The sequence below is a fragment of the Gymnogyps californianus genome, chromosome 4 (genome assembly GCF_018139145.2).
Source record: "Gymnogyps californianus isolate 813 chromosome 4, ASM1813914v2, whole genome shotgun sequence".
Taxonomy (NCBI): Eukaryota; Metazoa; Chordata; class Aves; order Accipitriformes; family Cathartidae; genus Gymnogyps; species Gymnogyps californianus.
Genome location: NC_059474.1, coordinates 60477572 through 60498943, shown reverse-complemented (window position 1 = coordinate 60498943; position 21372 = coordinate 60477572). Strand labels below are relative to the sequence as shown.

At 44.7% G+C, this 21372-nt stretch overlaps 1 protein-coding gene across 2 annotated transcripts in view; it reads left to right on the top strand.

The window, feature by feature from the left end:
- The window catches only part of SLC20A2 (solute carrier family 20 member 2), a 33522-nt gene extending 12464 nt beyond the window's left edge, over nucleotides 1–21058 (top strand). Inside the window, exons 7-10 of one of the 2 annotated variants that reach the window (XM_050896395.1) lie at nucleotides 856–1444; nucleotides 12625–12810; nucleotides 13532–13616; nucleotides 19369–21058. In XM_050896395.1, coding sequence (XP_050752352.1) covers nucleotides 856–1444; nucleotides 12625–12810; nucleotides 13532–13616; nucleotides 19369–19533 — 1025 coding nt within the window. In that variant the 3' untranslated portion in view covers nucleotides 19534–21058. The remainder of the gene's footprint in view (nucleotides 1–855; nucleotides 1445–12624; nucleotides 12811–13531; nucleotides 13617–19368) is intronic. The other variant, XM_050896396.1, reaches the window with a different exon arrangement.
- Nucleotides 21059–21372: the final 314 nt, after the last annotated feature.

Below are 21372 nucleotides of genomic sequence, written 5' to 3'. Positions count from 1 at the left end.
TTTGCTAACATCTACACAGCCCTGTAATTTGGTTAATAAATGCCTAATATATTCAACTGAGTCTTACAAAATCGAATAATTCATGATGTGAAGCCCTTTGAGTGTGTGCTTCCAGTTTAAAAATAGCTAAAACCAATTCTGAATGTTGCACAGTGGAGATCTGGAAAGTCAGGAAATGAAAAAGATAGTTTCTTCAGAAATATTGCCTTAGCTGTGACGTGTCCTACAGCATACGCTAATGTTAAATGTATACAGTAGGAATAACTATCATCATGTTCATAGAAATAAGATATACAAAATGTTGGAATAGCTGAGGAAATATTCTGCAGAACATGAACTTTTTTGCTTTCTGGTTTTTTTAGTTATTTTTAAAAGTTATGTAAATGTCTCTTAAACATAGGTAATTTTCAAAGGTGACGTCATGTTCAGTATGAAATTACAGTAAACCACCTTTCCTGAAATCCTTATTATGCCTATTCAACATAGACAAAACCTCAGAAAAAGTAGAGCTTATTTTACAGGAAAGGAATTTTATAGAAATTACTCTTTCAAAGAACCTGAGGATTTAACCTTCAAGTATCACCTTTGAATAGCCGATCCCAAGTGACTTGCTGCAGGTCATACAGTGTGTCTGGGGGAGACCCAACGCTGGAACAAAGCTCTTTTTGCACAGAAGATGAGAGAGTTTATTTTGCAGTGAATTGAATCTTGGCCTACTCACTGTGTATATTGCAAATTGATCTTCTTTGTCCTGTACTCTCGGATTGCTGCCATTTTATTGTCTCGCGAAGTGGGAGGGAGGGGGCTTCTATATTACATTTCGCAGAAATAAAAACTAAATCTCTGCCTTTTTAGGAAGGGCGTTTTCAATGACGCACACCTCGGTGAAATCACCTGTTTCCAATGGCACCTTCAGCTTCGATGGCCAGATGAGGAGCGACGGCCACGTTTATCACACTGTGCACAAGGACTCAGGTTTATACAAAGACTTGCTCCACAAAATACACCTGGACAGGGCCACCGATGAGAGGCCCGCTCAAGAAAACAACTACAAACTGTTACGACGCAACAACAGTTATACTTGTTACACAGCTGCTATTTGTGGCATGCCCGTGCATTCCTCCTTTAAGGCAGCGGATACATCAACTCCAGAGGACAGTGAGAAGTTAGTGGGAGACACTGTTTCCTACTCCAAGAAGCGAGTTCGCTATGACAGCTACTCCAGCTATTGCAATGCAGTGGCCGAGGCAGAGATCGAGGCAGAGGAAGGCGGGGTGGAAATGAAGTTGGCCTCTGAACTCGCAGATCCTAACCGGCCCCCAGTTGATCCCGTGGAAGAGGATAAGGAAGAGAAGGACACATCTCAGGTCCATCTACTTTTCCACTTCCTCCAGATCTTAACAGCCTGCTTTGGATCCTTTGCCCATGGAGGTAATGATGTCAGGTAAGAGGATGAGATCTCACAAAGCAGCAATTTTACACTTTAAGTTCTTGGAGCGAGGTTTGCCAGCTTGGCCAGTCGGAAAGCAGATTCATTTTTGCAGGCAGATGATCATCAGGGCTGTGTTTTGCAAAGCTTGTGACACTGATGTCCCCGGTGCTTTCCAGGAGGTGGGCTGCTCAGTCTATGGTTTATTTTCTTCTCAATGGTAACATCTTTTTTATTCGCTGCTAAATAATTGTGCAGTAATTAGTTTAAATCAGGTTTAATTTTGGCAAGCTTTGAGGCATTGAGACTCCCCCTGGCATGCCAACCATTGTAAAAGCAAACAGGACGGTCTCAGCCCTGCAGAGTTCGCAGCCTATTTTAACTGCAAGATCGGAGACCATCAGCAAATGAGATGTTTAGACTATTTTTGTCATTAGACGAATTTCATCTCTTGCCACATTGCAAAAAGAGGTGTGTGAAGAATGTCTTCATTTTGATTGCTGCAGCCCTTATAGACTTCCCTTTGCTGAATCTTTTGCTTGTAGTTTTCCAGGGGGTCTAGGACCGTGTGAGGCAGTGTATCACTAAATAGACCAGAAAATCTAACAAGCCTTAACATCAAAGTCCTACTGAAGTTCATAAACTGCACATACAACTTCTCCAGCTGCCACAGTTCTCTTACCAAAACAAAGGGAGCTACCCCGGAGCAGCCCTGGGCATGTTCCCGTGCCCCATGCGGAGAGGGGACATGGGCTATGGCTCACCTCCTAGCGCTCATTTAAGAAGCTTCCCATCTCCCGGCATAGTTCTGGTACGCAGGTAGGAGTTTTATCCAGAGCCGCTATCACCGCTGAGTTGCTCCTTGAGTTTGGAAGAAGCCAGTGAGTTCATCCTTCAGTCATTTGGCTTAAGTGTGTCTGTCCTTAAATCCCACGGCGTTAACATCATTTCCCAGGAATAAAGGAAAAGGATCATCCTCCAGGAATCTTTCTCTCATGTTCATATTGACTCAGGCAGCTGACAAAATCTCGAAGTTGGTCTCAGAAGTGTTTATCTGCACCTTTTTGCCTTCCGTCATCTGGTCAGAACCCTGCGAAATAGTGTCTCTTCACTCACTCATTTGCCGACCTCTTTCCCTTTGAAGGCTCGGCTCTGGTTTACACCAAGTACAAGACTTTTGACCGAAGGATGTAGGCTCAGGATGAAGCATTTTATACCTTCCTCATCTGCACTCACATTGCTCATCTGCTTATAACATTGCTTCATCTGCAGGGCCCTATTGCACCTCGCCGTCTTGGTGGCATGTGGCTGAAGGGCAGTTTGGGTGTTTTTGCTCTGTTCCTGGGAACATAGCATATTTTTCCTTTAGGATTTGGCTGGACTGCCTCTTCCCTAGACCTAGAGCAATCCATTTGGTATTTAGTAGGCGCTCTTTCCTGTATTGTGATAAGGTCCCCTGAGAAATCCACTCAGAAGCTGCTTGTGGAAGCAGTGGTCCTTATTTGGGTTGTAGCTGGGGCCGTACTGAGTCCCCTTCCCCCTGAAGTCTCGCTGTGTTAGCCGTGCCCTGACGGTGTCGGTTTCAGCATTTGCAGCAGGGCTTTGCAGCGTTCATAACTTTCATAGTCCTCCTTAGGCATCTGGGCAAACACTGTCCCACTCAGCAAGGAGAACGGTTATTGCTCCTCGCTCTTGTCAGCCACCCGATTTAACTCGCCGCTCTTCTTGAAAACACTTACAAACGTGTCTGTTCCCCTCCCTGTCCATCCAGCGTCCTGGGAATTCGGAATAGGGCTTTCTGAAGAGCCTTCTTGTCCTCGCTCTTGTTATTACTCCCTTCGTATCTGCAGGGAGCTGGCGCCGGGAAGGAGTCCACAGTCTCCTCTGGAAACCTCTGAATTGGAGGGCAGCGGTGCAACTTTCTTTCCTCTCGGATGGTCTCCGTTGATTAGGACCTCTGCTCTGAGCACATTGGGCAAGAGCAAAGACCCATGGAGGCTGGTACCCATGCTCTGCAAGTGGCCACCAGCAAGTGCCAAGGGGAACGTAAGAATAAGGACAAACACCACTGGTATTTCTTGTAATGTACCCTGGGAAATACCATTGCAGAAAGTTCACAGCCAACCCCAGTAGGTGCCCCTGCTCCTTTATTCCCTGTACGTGTTGTCTATACGTACTCCTCAAGGACTCACATGTTTATGCAAGCATCATTTGCCTTTTCTGTAGGAGGCAAGGGTAGTAGCGTTTGTTAGAAGTGATCTGTAAGGATGCCGTCAGTTCAGAAATCAAATTTGGTGTTGATAGGAGCTGGACAAGATGAAAGACAAGGTTTAGACTCTGTGCAGTATGCTTTGTTGCATCTTACAGCCTAAATCCCCAGATTTCTGCATTTGGACTGGCTTGTTGCCTTGGCAATATCCTTTCCTGAAAATTCATATTTTTTAGTGTTTTGCAGATCTCTACTTCTGTCAGTGATCCTACCAAATTTGCCAGCAAGCATGTGTTTTTATTAAATGCTGTTTATTCCAAAATCTCTTCTTAAGCTGAATTCGTGTAATTGCAAAACTAAAGAACAAGCTAGCTTTGTTCTGTCAAAGCTGGTAGAAATGCCAGAAGATGGTCATGGGTGTAGGATTGGATAGGAACCCATCCTTGCAATTGTACTGAGTGTCAGGTAAGCAATAAAAATTAAAGACGCCTTTGTATGCCAAAAAGGTTGAGTAGATAAAACACTCTGGGAATACAGATATCTATCCTGTGGATTATGTAGCAGAGACATTTTGCCAGTCTCTGTCTAGCAGAGCAGAAGACTTCTTACTGGGCTCTTGGCTCCTCCACATGTCACATAAAGATCTGCAGAGCTTGAAAGGCAGTGCGTTGTTTTAAAAATAATGCAGTAGAACCTAGCTAGTAGCATGGCTTTCTGTCCACATTTCTGTAAGGAAGCAAGCCTTGGCAATCCATCTTCCACTGAAGGCTGCTATCTTTCCATCTCCCTCCTTCATTCACATTCCTTCTGCTCATTTTAGGTGCTGCTGTCAAGCTGCTTCTCTATTTTTTTTCTCAGCCTTGAATCCTGTCGTTAAAATCCTGCTTTCCTCTGCATTTGGTTTTAAGCTCCTCACTCATATATTTAGGGCAGCACCTCTGTTTTCCACATCTTTTTCTTTGGACTTGTCTCCTACATTTTCCTTCCCCATCCTAGAACTCACTCTTGTCCCATGTTTTCTATTTATTTTCCATCAGGCTGTTTGCTGGTATTCCTTGAAGGGACAGGAGCACATAAGAGGAGCAAAGAGAGAAAAATTAAAAGCTAATATAAAAATTAAAAACTGCAGGTAGTTAAATGATTGACCTGTTTTAAAGCATATTTAAGCATGAGGCATATGGTACAGACTGAACCATGATGCAGCTCAGAAACACTTTATGGAGCAGAAGTGCCCCATATAGTTTGGATAGCACTATAGTGGGCAAAAAATCATATGGAGATCTCCCTTGTTTCATTGTCCAGGCTTTTCCCCTGGACCTGGAAGAGTTAAATCAGTATTTTGCCTTCGACTGCAGAACTAACTCGTAATAAGGATAGCTAGACCCCAGTTTCTTCCAAGATGATGCTTTTTAGCGTCCTAATGATACCAGCCATCTTTGCTGTAGGAGCTGATGTTTGTAGCAGTCAGGGCTCATGTTTAGGCTGACATCAGCAGGGATCCTGGCTGGGGCAGTTGTGTGTTGAAAGAAACTGGGAGTCATGGTAGCTCCTTATTTGGGTGACTGTTTTGTTCAGACCATCCCCTCCTGCCCCCCTGCCGCAGAGCTTATATGCGCTGTGTCAAGGATGCTGGAGCCCTTCCAGGGCTGGGACTAACTGAGCTGGGCCGAGAGCCTTGTGACACCATTGTGCACATGGGCTGAATGAAATCTAAAGAATTTAAAATCCCGACTAAATGTGTTGGGACAGAACCGCTGAAAAAAATGCTGTTGTTGAACTTAATTAGCGGCGCCAAGTGAGCAGGTCCCACTGGCTCAGCACCCGAGCACAAAGGAGCATGTCAGGTCATTGCAAGGGCAACGGGAGAATAAAAAGGACAGGATGGAAAAAAAGACCTGGGCCAGGAGCGTGACACAAGGAGAACTGCCAGCTTCCTAAATGCTTGTTCAGAGCCAGCTTTCCAGAGAGGCCAGGAGGCTGGGCTTTGTTGGCCGGCGGGGATTATATGCACCTATGGTTGAGTTGGACTGAGCTTATTTTCTGTAAATATAGGTTGGTTCAGCAGGAATCGTGATGATCCAGAGCTCAGTGCTGCAGCCGCAGCAGCCTACCTTTATAAATGCAGGTAGCGGGAGAGTCACTGAAGCTGTAGGGTTTAAGCTGCGTTTCAAGGTCTGGAAGCATGTCTGAATTAACTAGTCCCCGAAAACGAGGGCAGTTGGGCAGGCTGTTTTGGAACTGGCTAGAGAGGACTGCTAACCCCATAGCTATCTCCTGTGCTCAGCACAACAGTGGCTGTGGCTGCTTTGCTACTGGGTTGGAAATAAGAAAGCTATGAGCAGACGGTGCGTTGGCTCCGCAGCCCATCCAAGCAAACAGGAAGATGCTTTTGTTGACTCAAGCAACCTCTGGAGCTTGTTATTCCTTGAATTCTTGCAATCGAAGCAGGATGACCCACAGAAAGATGCTGTAGGTCGAAGTGAGATTTGCTGATTAAAATCTGTTTATGCTGTGAAAAAAGCCTGAGCTTTGTGCTCCTACACACCTGTCTGTGCATGTGTTTAGTCTTGTCTCGTACAGATTCCTTCTCCTATAAATGGGTACCCTCTTCTGTCCCTTCCTACCCCGCCTCTCTGCCTCAGGCCATCATTCCTGCTGTCACTGGAGAAAGCCCGGGGATGACAGAAGGAGCCGCATGCCCTGGCTTATGTGAGCAGGCATCTACCCTGGGCTCATGGATTGCAGCCATGGAGGAAGGTGGTTTATTATCATGATGGTGGCAGGAGCCGTGATGCTCCAGCTGAACAGGGTGACTGCAGACCGTGCCACCCGCCTGTGTCTGTGCGTGCCAAGGTGCAGGTGGTACCGAGGTTTAACTGGTACATGCTGTAGGGAGGAGAAACCTGCTTGCAGACGTTTCACAGTTGTGCGGGGGATCTCAGTTTTGCTGAGTTCCTGCTGCATAAATTGTTTGAATGTGGCTGCTCTAATTCAATTTCACGTGGAGGACTTCAGGACTACCCTTGCGTATTCATACTTAGATATTATAGGAGAAAGGAGTCATTCGTGTTAAGAGTCTGCAGGTAATGCCATATAGATTTATGGCACAAGCTTGCCAAAGAATGGCTCTCTTATTATCTGAATGATGTAGGCTACATCACTGAAGACGGATTTAAAACTATTTCAAAGCTATAGTAAAAATGTTTCGCATTTTTTATATATTTCTACACATTCTCTCCATGGTTTTAGGGAAACTGAACTGCTACCAGATAGGGAATTCACTGTTAAGCAAAGCAATGCAAGTGAAACTCGGAAATACCTGCTTGCCCAAAATACAGGGAGAGTAAACTTCTCCTTTCACCTCCCTACAGACTTCACTGGAGTTTTAGGTCAGAGCACACAAACAGCAGTGGGACTCACCTTTTCCCCTCTTCCTAAAGTAAATGCAATGAGATTAAAGAGGGAAGAGCCAGAACATTGCCAGTATCTCACTGCACACAGAGAGCTTAGTGAGATTCAGTCTCCTGGCTAAATAAGGAGTCTAAAGGAGCTATAATAAGGCTGGATTACAAAACGAGTATTTCTTATTTCCTCCCTGAGAGCTGCAGTCAAGATCACTTAGAATATTTAGGAAGCTAATCTGTCCATTACGATTACTGAGAGCAGCCGGAAATCTGATTTCTTCTCTTTTTAGTAGCAGTCTGTCCTGAAAGTGCAGCCCATGTCCCAAGTAGATACGAATCTTCACTTGTGTCCTTAATTGTGCAGGTACATGTCATCTTTGTTGCACCACGCAGGCAAGCCAGAGAAGAGCAGCAAGAAAGAGGGGGCTCCGGTGGGTGTGGGAATCCCTCCCCACCCTGCTGTGAGCAGGGCCCACGACCGGGCCTGCTGGGGGAAGGCTGATGCTGGTGGGTGAGAGGGAGGATGGACCCAACCAGCCAGGGTCCAGGGAGTTGGGGTTTCAGGGCTAGCATTTACAGTACGCAGCGATGAGCTGCAGGAAGAAATACGTAGCCTTCCTGACTCATTAACACACCCAGAGCTTGCACTTCACAGGTCACAGCTGTGACACACTATTATTGTGCTATAGTATACGCACTATTTCAAAACTGTCCGATTATTGGAACTAGGATAAAACTCTCTCAATAATCTGAGATCTCTGGAGATTAGGACATATTTTTTTCCTGTTGGTACATACAGGCGTATCTTTCTTGCACCCTTACTCAACTGGATGATGTCTCCAGACGTAACTGCAGCATATTCAGAAATATCATCCCACTTATCTTCCCAGTGGAAGGTTCATTTGTGAAATCCTGGTTTGGGAAATAGTCAAATGACTAGGGATTTTGTAATTATATTTGTAATATTGGAAGCCTAATATAGATTTCTCAGACGGCTATTTTGCTCGTCATTCAGTTTGAATCAGTGATAATGTACATGTCAAGCTTCTTTCACTCAACTAGAAAAGTGGCTAAAACACAATCTGCTTTTTCAGGCAGCAGAGAATCAAAGTGTGGTCATCAAGTGGTCTGTAGATTGTAGATTATAACACAAAGCTTATTCAGAGCCTAGCATTCAAATACAATTAGATTTTCTTTTTGAGCAACTCACTACTCCCCTCAAATAAGAAGTAGCGAGGTAACAGCAATGTTGCTAGTTCATAAAAAATTATGACAAGTTTGATGGGATTTGGCGATAGAGCATTCAGCTGATGGCATCCTTCCATTACTGAAAAAAACCCTTAATTTTTACAAAAAAGAAAAAAAAAAAAAAAGGTTGTAGTCCTTGTTCCTCCAGAGAAGGGCCTGGACTTGTGACCCAAAGGTACCTAAAAATCTCTGCTTGTGTGTGTGCATGGGAAACTGTAATTTCTAAGCCTGTCTCATGATAGCTGAATGTGTGTGGGGGGGTTGTCAGTAATACTATCTGTCTCACAGGGGAGAGGAGAAGCCAACTCTATTTATAGTTCAGATTCACTGTCAAATGCTATCTTTCACAACAGCTTTATAAATGGTGCAGGACAGTTTCTCAACTGGCACAAGCGAGCAGAAAAAGAGAAGTCATGCCAATTCACGTTAGTTGAGAGAGCTAGCGAAATCATCATGAGGGTCAGACAGCACTTCAGAAACACTCAGCAGCACTTCGCTGAACCGCCACGACACGCGTCTGCCAGTACGAGCGTTACTGTAGATGGCATTTAATCCTGTATCGCCCCTCTGGGGAAGGCAAACAGCCCCCATGCACCGCCCCTGCTGCAAAGTCCTGTGTCCTGCGAGTAACCGGGGCTGGCGGAGCCCAGCAGAGATGGTGAAAAATACTGGACATGGAGAATACACTTCATGACAGGTGGACTCAGGAGTTAGGCTTCTTATGCCTTAATGTTTTATCAATTCATCCTAAAATTAACTCGTAGGGGCCATCTTCTTGCGCTCAGTGGAAAAATGCATATTAGGTGTACAAAACTAAAGTAATACCACGACAGGAGTAGCTTATCTTGGCTTTTAAACCCAATAGCTAAATAATATGGTAACATCCTCAAAAGCACTTCAGTTACATAGGAACCTAATGGCAGTTTTACGTATAGATAGATGCAGATAGGGGTTCAGAGCCCCTGGGTGACCATCTCAGGCTTTTTTCTTCTCCCTCTAAACTACCACGAATAAGACTTGGAGCTCCAGCACAAAGGAGAGTTAGTTAAGGCAAGTAAAAGAGCTGCGTGGGAGAGTAAGAGAAAATCATGTCTTGAAAATAGACTTGTGAAATGAGTCTTGGCCAAATGCATGGAAGATTTGAGGTCTGCTTTTCTGCTAGTCATGTCTTGAGTCAAATGAGATAGAACCAGTGGAAATATTGTGAAAGCCACATCCCAGGCTAGCCAGCGTCCTCGTGGTTCATCTGCTTAGTCACTCAGCTGTAGGAGACATCTGTTAACCGCAGAAGGTCTCAAAGCAAAGTCTCTTATCTAACAAAGCCTTTTTTTTTGATGTGTTGTTTCTCTCTTACTCTCCTGTTGGGACTGGTTGTCTTCTACCGATGAACTCTTCCTAGTCCCAAGGATGGTTGATTGCACATGCTCATGGTAATGTCTTGAAGATGATGTATGCAGTACCAAGATCCTAGTCTTTGCAGTTCGTGAGTCAGATGCATTCATTGTGAGCTTTTGGCAGTTTTGTGGTGGGACAGGCCTAATGGCTTCTTCTAGAGCTGTTCTCCTTTGGCAGAGGAAGCGTTGATACCACAGGCCCCTGGGACTGGGCCTACGGGACAAATCCAGAAGCTGAAGGAGCCCTCTGAAGAGCTGTGAAGGTGGTAGATCGGAGCCACTGGCTGCACACCACTGCCGGTTTGCTGGCTGTTGGTAGCCACTTGCAGGTATTCAGGCTAGACGATGCCATTGTCCCCAGGAGCTGCAAGTTTAAGTCACATTGAACGTGATTTACAGGGAGAGGAGAAATGTCTCTCTGGTATAGATAACCAGTGGTGCAAATACCCACAAATGAAAATGCAGTTAATTACCTTTTTGCCTTTCCAAGCCTACATAGATCCAGTGCTCCTCTGCTTTCTTTTCCTAAAGGGAAGGCATCAGAAGTGCTGCCTCTGTGGGCATCGGTGTCATCTCTTCTGATCTGTTGGGCAGCATCAGCCACTTGGATCCTCCAAGGCTGAGCATAAGTCAGCAGAGTTTTGCCTTGCCTTCTGTTGCCACAAATAAGAAAATAACCTTTTCTTTGAGGATTAAGCTTAGTCGATTCACAGAGGTGTAGCATTTGCAAATAATTAAAACTGGATTTTGGTACAAAAGAGCATAGTTTGCTGCTGTAGTTTTTGAAGCCTTTTCTGTCTTCCCATTTACATTAGGACTGACAAATATCCATCCATAATCTCTTCAGAACAGTCAGGAATCAGTGCCTGGGCTTGCTCCAAATGTACCTGTTATTTTCAACAGGGAGGTTGTCCCCATGTCATACAGCACTATAAGAAGGGATGATCAGTTTTCCCTTTATTAATCTGATCAATGTTTTAGTTGCCTTTATCCATCCTTCTGCATCCATCAGCTGAAGGTACAGTGAATTACCTTTGTCTTTCTATGCACAATAAGGCATTTAAATGTGCAAGTAATTTAATCCACACCTGAAAACACTAGCAAAGAAGTTGCAGGTTGACTTAAAAATATTAGAAATGCTTTGATCAAGAATCTCTTCTTCCTTGAACGCAAAATAATTCTTGCATTTAGGCACTAAGGACTTTTCACATATCGTCCTTTCACTCGTGCAAAAACTCAACAAATCAAATGCATACTCAGGCACAGTATCAGACCAGAATTTTAAAGTATTTTTGCTAGTGGAAATCATTCTTTATTTAAAGTGTATTTAGTTCTTCATTGTACTACCCAGTGTCTTCAAACCCACTGGATTTTATTGTCCGTATTGGCTCACTAATTCATTTCCAGCATCTTTCTCAAAATCTGTAAGAATTATTCATTCCTTTTTATATCAAAGAGCATTTTTAAGTATTTTCGTTTGCCTCGCAGCTTGAATGTTGTTGTGTATTTTTACAAGGGAAAATTCCTTCCTAGTTACTTTGCTCCAGGACCGCTTCTCAGGGTTCAGAGCTCGATTTCTCAAGGACCAGAAGAAAGAAGGAGGGTCTTGTGTTGCTTAGATGCGCCGAGCTTTGCAATGCTGAGGACCCTCGTCTCGTGGCGATTAGTGCTCAGCCCCTAGCACCTCGTATCTGTTAAAGATGGGATTCAAGTAAATTATTAACTGTCGGTTACGGTGGCTTGGTTTGCACAACATTTGGCATTAAAACTGGCCCTTACTCCATCTGTGTGCTTTGGAGCGAGACCAGGAACTAAATTTAGCCAGCCCTGGCTGCAGGGCGAGCATAGCTGTCAGTCCTGCCTGCAGCACTCGCCACGACCCGCTCTCCTTATCGGTTTACAAAGAGGGGAGCTTCCTGTTGGTTTTCAGACTTTTTGAATGACGTTGGACAGGTTTGCTCTGCTCTTCTCATGATTATTTAGACATAAGTGCAGCGCTGCCTCGCTTCTTATGCTTTTTTGGTTGTGCATAAATGCTGCTCAGCAGGGCAAGCAGCTACTCAGTTTAGCAAAAGAGCTGCAAAAAAAAAAAGGGATGTCAAAGTTCTTATCTGCTTTTTAGTATTTAAGCTTCTAAAGTAACTGCATACCAACTTTCAGGTTTTTCTTGTAACTCTCATGTCTAGAAACTTGATGCTTTTTTAGAATAAACGGAGTCAGAAGTCTGACTCCAGGCACTGGAGGCTCCAGCCAACAGTATCGGGTGACCTGCATTAGGAGTGGGGACTTCAGTGTTGCTGACTTTCAGTGTTTTTCTAGATAGCAGCAGCAAGGTAGCAAAAAGGGCGTACGCCAGCTCTGTGTCACTAAGGAGTGCTCTCTGATCCAGTCTAACTAGCTCTACAATGCGTTTGAAGAGGACTAAGTCACCTTCCCAGCTGCATTCTGATCATATCTCCAAACGTTACAGGTTGTCAGACTAGATTATATTTGTATCTTCTTGTCTGCAATGGTAATTTTGTTCATTAATGTCCCTCTTGAGAAAAAGAGCTAATTTAATACTTGAATTTTAAAGATGCAGAGCTCTTGAATTGGTAAATTTGGAGATAATTTCAGCGCAGTACTGAAAATACTGGTTTTTGTCCCAGAACAGACATAATGAGGTATTACCGACTCTGACATTTCAGGAAAAAAATTGTAAAAGAGAAATTCCTTTCAGCATTCACTATAGTTATCAGTGATGAAGTGACAACTGAAAAAGCAACGTGATAAGAGTCCCCAGCCGCAGCCTTTCCAAGCGAGAAAGGGTGTTGCCTGTAAGGTCAAGTCAGAGCAGTGCTGCACGCACGATGAAGAAAAACCACGCAGAAAATAAGAGACGTCTTTCAAGGCAATTATCTGCATTTTTATAACTCGGGCAATGTTCTTCTATTTCTCCAGCAATGCAATCGGTCCCCTTGTCGCACTCTGGCTTATCTACGAGCAAGGTGGTGTAATGCAAGAAGCGTCGACTCCTGTCTGGCTGCTGTTTTATGGAGGTGTTGGGATCTGTGTGGGTCTCTGGGTCTGGGGTAGAAGAGTTATCCAGACCATGGGTAAAGACCTCACTCCAATCACACCATCAAGGTACGTGCACAGTTGTCATTACGGTTGTGTGAACTTTGTGCGTGAACCAATCTGAGAAATTGCTGCTCCAGTATTTTGTTTGTTATGCAGTTTGCTGGATTTGCTGTGCTTTGATTTTAAGGATAACCTGGCTTCAACTTCTCCGTCTTTCTAAAAAATGAAAGAAAAAAGAGGAAAAGGAGGGAAAGAAAGAATGAGAAAAAGAAAGAGAAAGAAAGAGAGAAAGGAAAAAAAGATAACCCTGTAAACTAATACTGAATGCGTTTGAGGCGTAGAGGTCTACGTGAACAGAGTCTTCTGCTGATGACCTAATTAACGTGGCAGAAGGTGCATTTGGAAATGGCAAGATTACAGTGGCTTTCCCAGTGCGCTTCAGACTATTAAAACCATATGTATTTATTACAGTAATTTTCATCCTTAATGCATACTCGACCTCTGCTGGTGCTTAACCAAATTACTAATTAGGCATGATTCACCGCAGCATAGAGTAGTAAATGTCCCTGACGCAATGAGCTGTGCAGCCGGGTTACTACAGGTGACTAGCCTGTGCCGTTTCCATTATTCAGCCCTTCCTTGTTCTCTTAACTTATTCCTATGACAAAAATCAGTTGAAGATAAAACAGTCGAAAGAAGAAACGGGTAAGACTTTGGCACGCTGCATGGTATCAGTCCAAGCTGATGCAAAGAGTGATTGTGAAGTGTTTTCTTATGCTTCCTGCAGTGGATTCACTATTGAGTTGGCTTCGGCGTTCACAGTTGTGGTAGCTTCCAATGTTGGACTTCCTGTCAGTACTACACACTGCAAGGTATGCCTTTGCCCAGTGACTGCAGTCAAGGCAGTCTGGACTATTCATCTTAAAATTGTGCCACTCGAGCCAGCGAATAATGGCATGGCGAGGGGAAAACAGCCGCTCACAGAGGACGGTTAGGCAGAGGCGCGTCAGCGCGTCTCAGTCGTGCCAGCAACATTGGAAAATAATCAGGCTTCCAAAAAATGCATTGGAGTTGTCACAGTAAAGTCACTGCAGTTGGGCACTGTGTGAACTCCATAGCGGCGGTTAAAGAAAAACAGCACTTACAAAAACGTGACCTCAATTTTAAAGCAAACAATTACAAGGAAGAACGTGGTTTCCTCCAACAGTGCCATTTGAACCTGGTTGGGTAGCATTTCTCCCTTGTTCAGAGGCTGCGCACCATTCACCATTTATACTTCACTTTCTTGATAAGTGCATGGCATGGGATTTCCTGCATATAACTCTTTTACTACAGGTTTTCCATCTGTCTTTTTTTTTTTATTTCTTCACAGTGGATTTTGCATTGAAGTAATGTGTGCGCTAACGGTACTTGTAGCCTCAAATGTGGGTATTCCAATAAGCTCCACCCATTGCAAGGTATTGGAGTTTGCAGTGATCACATCAGTAAATCACATCACTAGGACAAACCATAACAAGATACCAGAGATACCGATTGTTGCAGATTGCCTTCACTGTGCGATGCGTCGTGCAGACAGCAATCGCAAAATAACGAGGACCGCTTTTAAAGCTGGTACGGCTAAGCAAAGTCAGCGTTATAAGTAATTGCACAAAAGTCTGGAATGTCTTTCACCCTTACGTGATCATATTGAACTAATATAGACATATTAAAATAATGTAGACTCATAGTTTGTGTGATCTCAGTTACATGTATCTTAGAGCCACCTGTATGAAAAACACCACTACATCATTAAGCTAATATTTTAATGTCTCTCTTCTTTTAAACCAACTTGTCCTCACTTTTGTGCATTATAATGCAGAATCCGGCCCTTGTAATTAGTTCTTTGAACAAGGTTGTTGGCTCTTTTTAAAAAAAAAAAAAGACCAGTTTGAAGTATAGATATAGGCTGGGTAATGAGCAGAATTTAATTGTGTCATATGATACACTGTGTGAGAAGACATTTATGTTGCTTGTAGGCAACAAGGAGCATGTGGACATTTACATTGCTGGAAGAACATAATGGGAATTTGGAATTTTGTTCCCCAGGAAATTCCTGAGTCAAATATCCCGTCTTTCTTTCCTTTGCTTCCCCATGGACTCCCCAGCTCTTGGACACGCAGAGCTGTCTGTATCCCTCGCTCTCTGGCGGGGCGTGGGGAAGCCCCTCCAAAATCAGAGACCCTGGAGTGGCAAAGCCCCTCTGCTTTGGGACGTACCACCAAGCCCTACAAGAGCCAGATCCTGTAGGATTCACTACTGCACCCTGGGGACCTTGGAGCCCTTCCAGCTCTGGCTGGGGCTGCGGCAGGCAGGTTTTTCGGGGCTAACTGCTCCACGGCATGGCAGGCAGACTGGCAAGAAGCTGGGCATCCTTGCCTGTGACATTGACCTAGTTTCCAGTGAAAGAGTCAATGAAATCCACACATCCTGCAAAACGCCCCAAGTTGGTTCAATCGGCCTTTTTCTAGTGAAAACCATTTCTTCAGAAAGCCTTCCTCTATTGCAAAATCATTTCTTTCTTCTGCTGTAGAGCTCTTTGAGAAGCAGCCAAGACTGAGCTACTCTGAAAGGCTGTTCAGATTTCCTGGCGTTGGCCGAACTCTGGTTCCTCTGAATCAAGCAGGGAGGGGAAAAATAATAACAACATGATCCACTTCTAAAAATGCTAGCCTGAAACCACCTCCCTTTAAGCTGACTGGTATATCAAATGCGTGATGAAGAATTTGCCAGGGAGAATAATACAGCTTGATCATCCCAGTTGCATGCTTGAAGCACTTCTAGCCAACCGTCGTAAAAGAGAAAATACACTTTGGTGCAGACAAATAGACTGAATTTAAAAAGAAAATGTCTTGGAAGCCATAAGCTAATGAGAGGGCGGCATTAGGAGGTATTCATTGACTCAGTGCAGTTAAGAGCTTGGTCTTTTCTAACTGCAGAGCAAAATAATTCTTTTTAAAAAATACTTCCATAAAAGCAGTTAATGTGGTTAGTCTGTGTCTGCTCCCTGTAGTTTGCTGTATCTTATTAGATGGATCATTCTTAATGGGAAGATCCACTTCGCAATAGGATTAGACTGTTCCAGGATGTCACATTATTATAACTGACTCTGTGTTTCAGCAAAATGAGATCCTGAGTTGAAAGATCCTAAGTGAGCAACACAAGATAAAGCAAACACTTGTAACAGATGTATTCCTTGTTTTCTTCAAGGGCCCGATGAAGGAATAAAAGAACTATTATATATCATTTACTCCATGGGAAAATGTCTCTCTGAAAGTGCTGTCAGCCATTGAGACAGAAATGCCTTCTTAAAAATCAGCAGAAAAATTATTTCGCCCTAGAAATCAAAAAGAAAACGAGTTCGAGGTGAGCCTAGTCCTAGGCCTCTAGCATCAGGGAGTGGGAATTATTCTTTTCCCCAACATTTGCTCCACAGCAAAATAGCATTTGCTAAAGTGGGAGCCCTACCGAAGGGGTGTCAGTCAACTGAACGTGCAGCAACTAGATAAACCGATGGCAAAGAAGGAGCAGCGTGAAACACCTTAGGTGGAGGGAGACCTTTTTGAGGTGAAACAATAGACTATAATAAAAAATGGAGACCAAGTATGAAGGAAAGCTCTGAGCAGCAGTTTTCAGGTCTTGGAGCAGATGTGGTGGCAAACTGGAGATTGGTAGAAGGAAGAAAAGCACTAGCTTCTGAGAAAGATTCATCAAGCCTCTCAGATCAAGAGTTGCATTCGGTCCTAAATCAGAAGCTTTGGTCTACATGAGGTAGCCACCGCCCAATATGCCTGTCCTAAATCTACAGCTCAGCAGCTTTTCCACGCTCGGTGCCTGCTGAGAGCCTGAACTGCACCTTCGTCCTTGGCACGAGTCAAAGGAGAGAGGAAAGTCCCTCTGAAAGTCTCCAAGTCAAGAGGGCCTGAGGGAAAGACCTAACCTTTTGAGCCTCCAAAGGAATTTGTGAGTCTGAACATGGTAGCCACATTGCTCTGCCTGCACCCATTCAACCTCCCTTGGGATTTAGCACTGAAAAGCCGGTGTGGTGTGAATGCATACCTTGCCTTTCTGCTGCCCAGGTAGGCAAATGATCATATTGAATCTTACACATAGTGCCCGTTATTTATTCTAAGGTAGGAGATGTAGAAATAAACAGGCATTTCTCAGCTGTAACAGATTGAACGTGTTCACATACGGATAAAATTAGAGTGCAGGAGTTAAATGCTTTTTCTGTGCAAAAGTGACTTTGCTGAGGTCATACTGTCAGCTCCATTTTGCTGTTATGATTTGGGGGTTTTGAAAAATATTCTCTGTGTTGCTATGATGGAATTATCATGTTCTGTGTGTTACTATGATATGCCATTGCACAGGAACAAGAGAGCCAAAAGCATTTCTGTAACGCTTTAAGCAGAGCATACTGAAGGCAAACTGCACTGGTTTCAAACCAATCTCAAAGTAGATATCATCTGAAATTCTGCAGCCGGTGTAGTGTCCCTACACCCAAGTTTTAGCTACTCTCCTAACCTCTAGTCCATCAAAATCACTATTAATAAACTAAACTTTAATAATGTTGAAGACAGATTACCAATGCCATCATTGCTGATACCTTTTAAATTTCAGGAAGGACTCAGAGATTGTCGTACGTAGACTGCAGGCTCGCTCAATAAGCAGTGCTTCTTGTTGCAAGCATGACAGATGGATGCTAAGGATGTGCAAAATGTAAAGCAGAGCCTAGCAGCTGAGCTGCTGAAAAACCAGACGCTGTTTCTTCGGGTTAACGCTTTGATATAGTCAGAAGTGTGGGGTTTCTCTTAGCCGGGCACCTCCTAAATAGACTAACACCTCCTAAATACACTTACACCTCCTAAATACAGAATAGCATATTGTCCACTCAAGGGGTATTCAGATTAAATATTATCTAACAGATTTCCTTATTGGATCAAGCTTTAGACTGAGGCCTTTTCAGTCCTAGAATATCAAGTTTAGTTTTCCCTTGTTCCGTGATAGGCACTTTTGAGTGTCTTATTTCCTGACTCTTGTCAGGGTCTTCCACAAATAACTCTTTTCTCCAAAAAGGAATGTTAAGCAGTAGTTAGAAGTTAAATAGGTATTAACAAAAGATGCAGATTCGATATCCCTGTCCTATCTCTCCCTGCTTCCCTGTCCTCCCAGCATTTATCATTTTCCTGGCTCTGCACGTGGGGAGCAGCCCATCTTCTAATCTATAGGCAGGGACTGATACTCCCATTAAGAAAACAAGCAGGGAAGAGGAGGCAGGGATGGCTTTTCAGGGAACACCAGCCCAGCTGTGTCTTGGAGTTTCCTTTCCTTCAAAACAGGATATTCCTTCCACATTTCTTGCTGCTTTACCATGTGCTTTGAATAGACTTGCACTGATTTACACGTTTTTGTTAACAGCATGGAGGGCGCCACTTCCAGGGCAGAAAGAAAACACAGCGTTTCTGAAGTTTTTGCATCATTTTTCACCGGAAATGTTTTTCTCAATCCAGTTCTTTCTTAAAAAATAATATTCTGGGTTTATACCCGAGCTTATTAACTGAAAATACATTTGAAGGAAGAAAAGGTTGTAGCTTTGCCCATGCCACAGTGTGTTTTGTCTTCAAAAACACTGACCTACCTAGCTGCCCTGGTAGCAGTGCCTTCGAAGGATATTTTGGTGGTTTATCCATTCCCCACCTGAAGCCAGACCTCTTGATGTCCGTGCAGTTTGCATGCCCCATAGCATCAGGCTGATGTCTTTGTCCGCAAGGAGGATTTTAGCTCTGGATGCTTTGCTTGGCTGGCTGGTCTAGAAGGGCTGGTTTTCCTCAGAGGGCTTGGACTGATGAGTTTGATGTAGGGCAGCTGTACTGGGTCTAACCTTGTGCTGTCTGTCTGCCCCCTGCCAAGCTACCATCGCTGTTACAGGGTGGGCTCAGCTGCTTACACTGGCGTTAGTGTCCTGTTTATAGCCCGCAGCACTGAAATATATAGGTGCTGTTTGGAGTCAGCTCCGTGTGCCAGGCTATAAGCTGCAGAGGTTCAGTAGCTGCTGGGTGAACAGGCAGGACATCCCAAACCAGCAAGAGGACAGGCAGGTGTGGTGGGAACCATACTAGCTGTCCCGACCTGCCCCATGCCACACTCTCCGGCAGAGCCTTAAAAACAACTTTCCTGGTGTTTTCATGATTTAGACCGCAGTCTGGCCAGACTCAGTGGACGCTTGCCCTCTCCCCTACAGACTAAGTCAGGCGTTGGGTGGGTGGAGGGCTGCCTTGGTTGCACTCATGGCTGATCCGGAAGCTAGCAGGGCAGAGAAAAACCCACAAATGTATTTATTCTCCTTTGGCTGACCCCGAGACCCATGAAAAACAGGAGATCATTGAAAAATAAAGGTTAAAGCACTCTGGAAGCATCGCCCTCCTGCCACCCCACCAGAACACAGCCATCGTCAAGATCAGGGGCTCCTTTATCTCAGAGCATCGCTTGGTATCAGCTGACTGGCATTGGTGTGGCCGTGGGCATGTTACGGGCGCTTGGACCTACCCCTCATATCTTGTCTCCCTCTCTCTTCCCTGCGCTCCCAAGGTCGGCTCCGTGGTGGCCGTCGGCTGGATCCGCTCCAAGAAAGCCGTCGACTGGCGCCTTTTCCGCAACATCTTCCTGGCGTGGTTTGTGACTGTGCCGGTGGCCGGCTTGTTCAGCGCCGGGGTGATGGCGCTGCTGCTGTACGGGATCCTGCCTTACGTCTGAAGAGCCTCCTCCGCTGGGAAAAGGGGAAACGGCCAAGCTACTACCGAGGGGAGAAGCATTCCCATGAAAGAACCAGTCGGAGAGGATCCATCTTCCATATCTAACTTCTTATCTACTGTACATAACAATGTTGTCATACTGGTGACATGGTGATGTGGTGCCATTTCTTATATATTAAAGAAATATATATGCATATAGTAGGTAACAATACCTAAGTTATATTATCAGTGGGGTGAAAATAATTGCCTAGAATTTAATATTTAGTAAAATTTGTACATAGTGTATCATTTTGGTGGCAATTTTTTAATCTTTTGAAGAAGAGTATGGATTAGGAAATGTTTCTTGTCCATTTGATATAAGAAGCGAGGTACAGGACTGCATAACACATGAATTTTTTTAAAGCTATTAAGATACTGGAACAAAATAAAATGTGCAGAAGTGCTTTTCATAAAATAACTTTGTTCATATCATATTGATCTTTGTGTATCATAGCGTGATGGTTATGGCTGTGTAAATACTTACAAACAGTAACTTTTAAATGGTGCATTTCCCTTATATATTTTGGATAAGAAAGTTTAGGAAGTACCAAAGAAGCAGGGGAATAGCTTGCCGATATTATGCTGTTGTCTACATGTGTGGGTGTGTGTTGTGTTTTCCCACCTCTATTTCAACGTTGTTTTCACCAGGCTCCCACCAGCAAGGCTGGGATAGTACTGTTCATATCTTAATGTAACTTTAAAAAAAAAAAAAGCACACAAAAAAGTTAGTTCTTGTTACTTAGTAGGCAGACCACGGTTCTCTATGTTAACTGGTAGTAGACCAACTTCATTTTGTGGGTTGAATTTGAAGTATCTCACTGCTCACCTCCTACCTTTCCCCTTCAAGTCTCAGCTCCCGGTTGCCCTGCTGTCAATTCCAGTGGGAGAGCGGACCGTCAGTCTCCTGTTTTTCTCTCCATCCAGCCACAACCACACACTCTCAGCTACAGGAGCGGGACTGCGGGGTGCGTGGCACCCCCACGTACAGAAGCGAAGGGCAGCAGCGGGTAGGAAACGGGCTTAGCCCTGGTTTTGTGGTTGAAGGTATGGGCGCCCATGGGAGTGCTGACCCACGCAGGGGCTGGCGTGAGGAGCATGGTGAGGATGCGAGCAGATGCTGGGTCCCCCCCGGCACGTCCCATCCCACGCCGCAGCCCGCCAGCCTCCCGCCGTGCTGCCAACCATGAGGAGGGGACGGGAGCCTGGCCCTGCGTGGATGGAGGTTGCGTGGTAACCAGCATTTGGGATGAGATTTTTTCACGGCAGCTCAGGGGGAAATGGCTAGCTACATCCTCTGCACAGCTTTGGAAAGCACATTTGGGTGAAGGTTACTGTTTTGTGGGTGGGAGGCAAAGGGCAAGGGGTGCCTGGAGGAGGTTGGGATCTATTACTGTTTAAATGCTGCTAAAATTTTGATAAAACGTTCTTGGTACTCCATTGTGACTTTTCCATTGGTCATTCATACTAAATTTATAATAAAAAGATAAACAGCCCCTCTCACTGTTTGCCTCTTGGGTTTTTCGAGCGTTACTCAGCCGTGCCAGCCGTAATGGGAAGGCTCCATGGGCAGCTACAACCTACTCCTTGGCATCCGCTGCCTTTTGTTCTTTGTCCGCTGGGGTCGGCGGGGATGAAACCGCGCTCTGTGCGGCGCTGACAAAACCTCCCTTTTCTTCCTGCTGTCCTGGCAGCCCCAGCGCCCAGCCCTCGCTCTGCCCCGGGGCTTGGCTCACGGGCGTCTCCCCAGCGAGGTTTGGGAGCTTGGGGGCTGCTTTGGATGCGTTCACCGGGCACTCGCTGA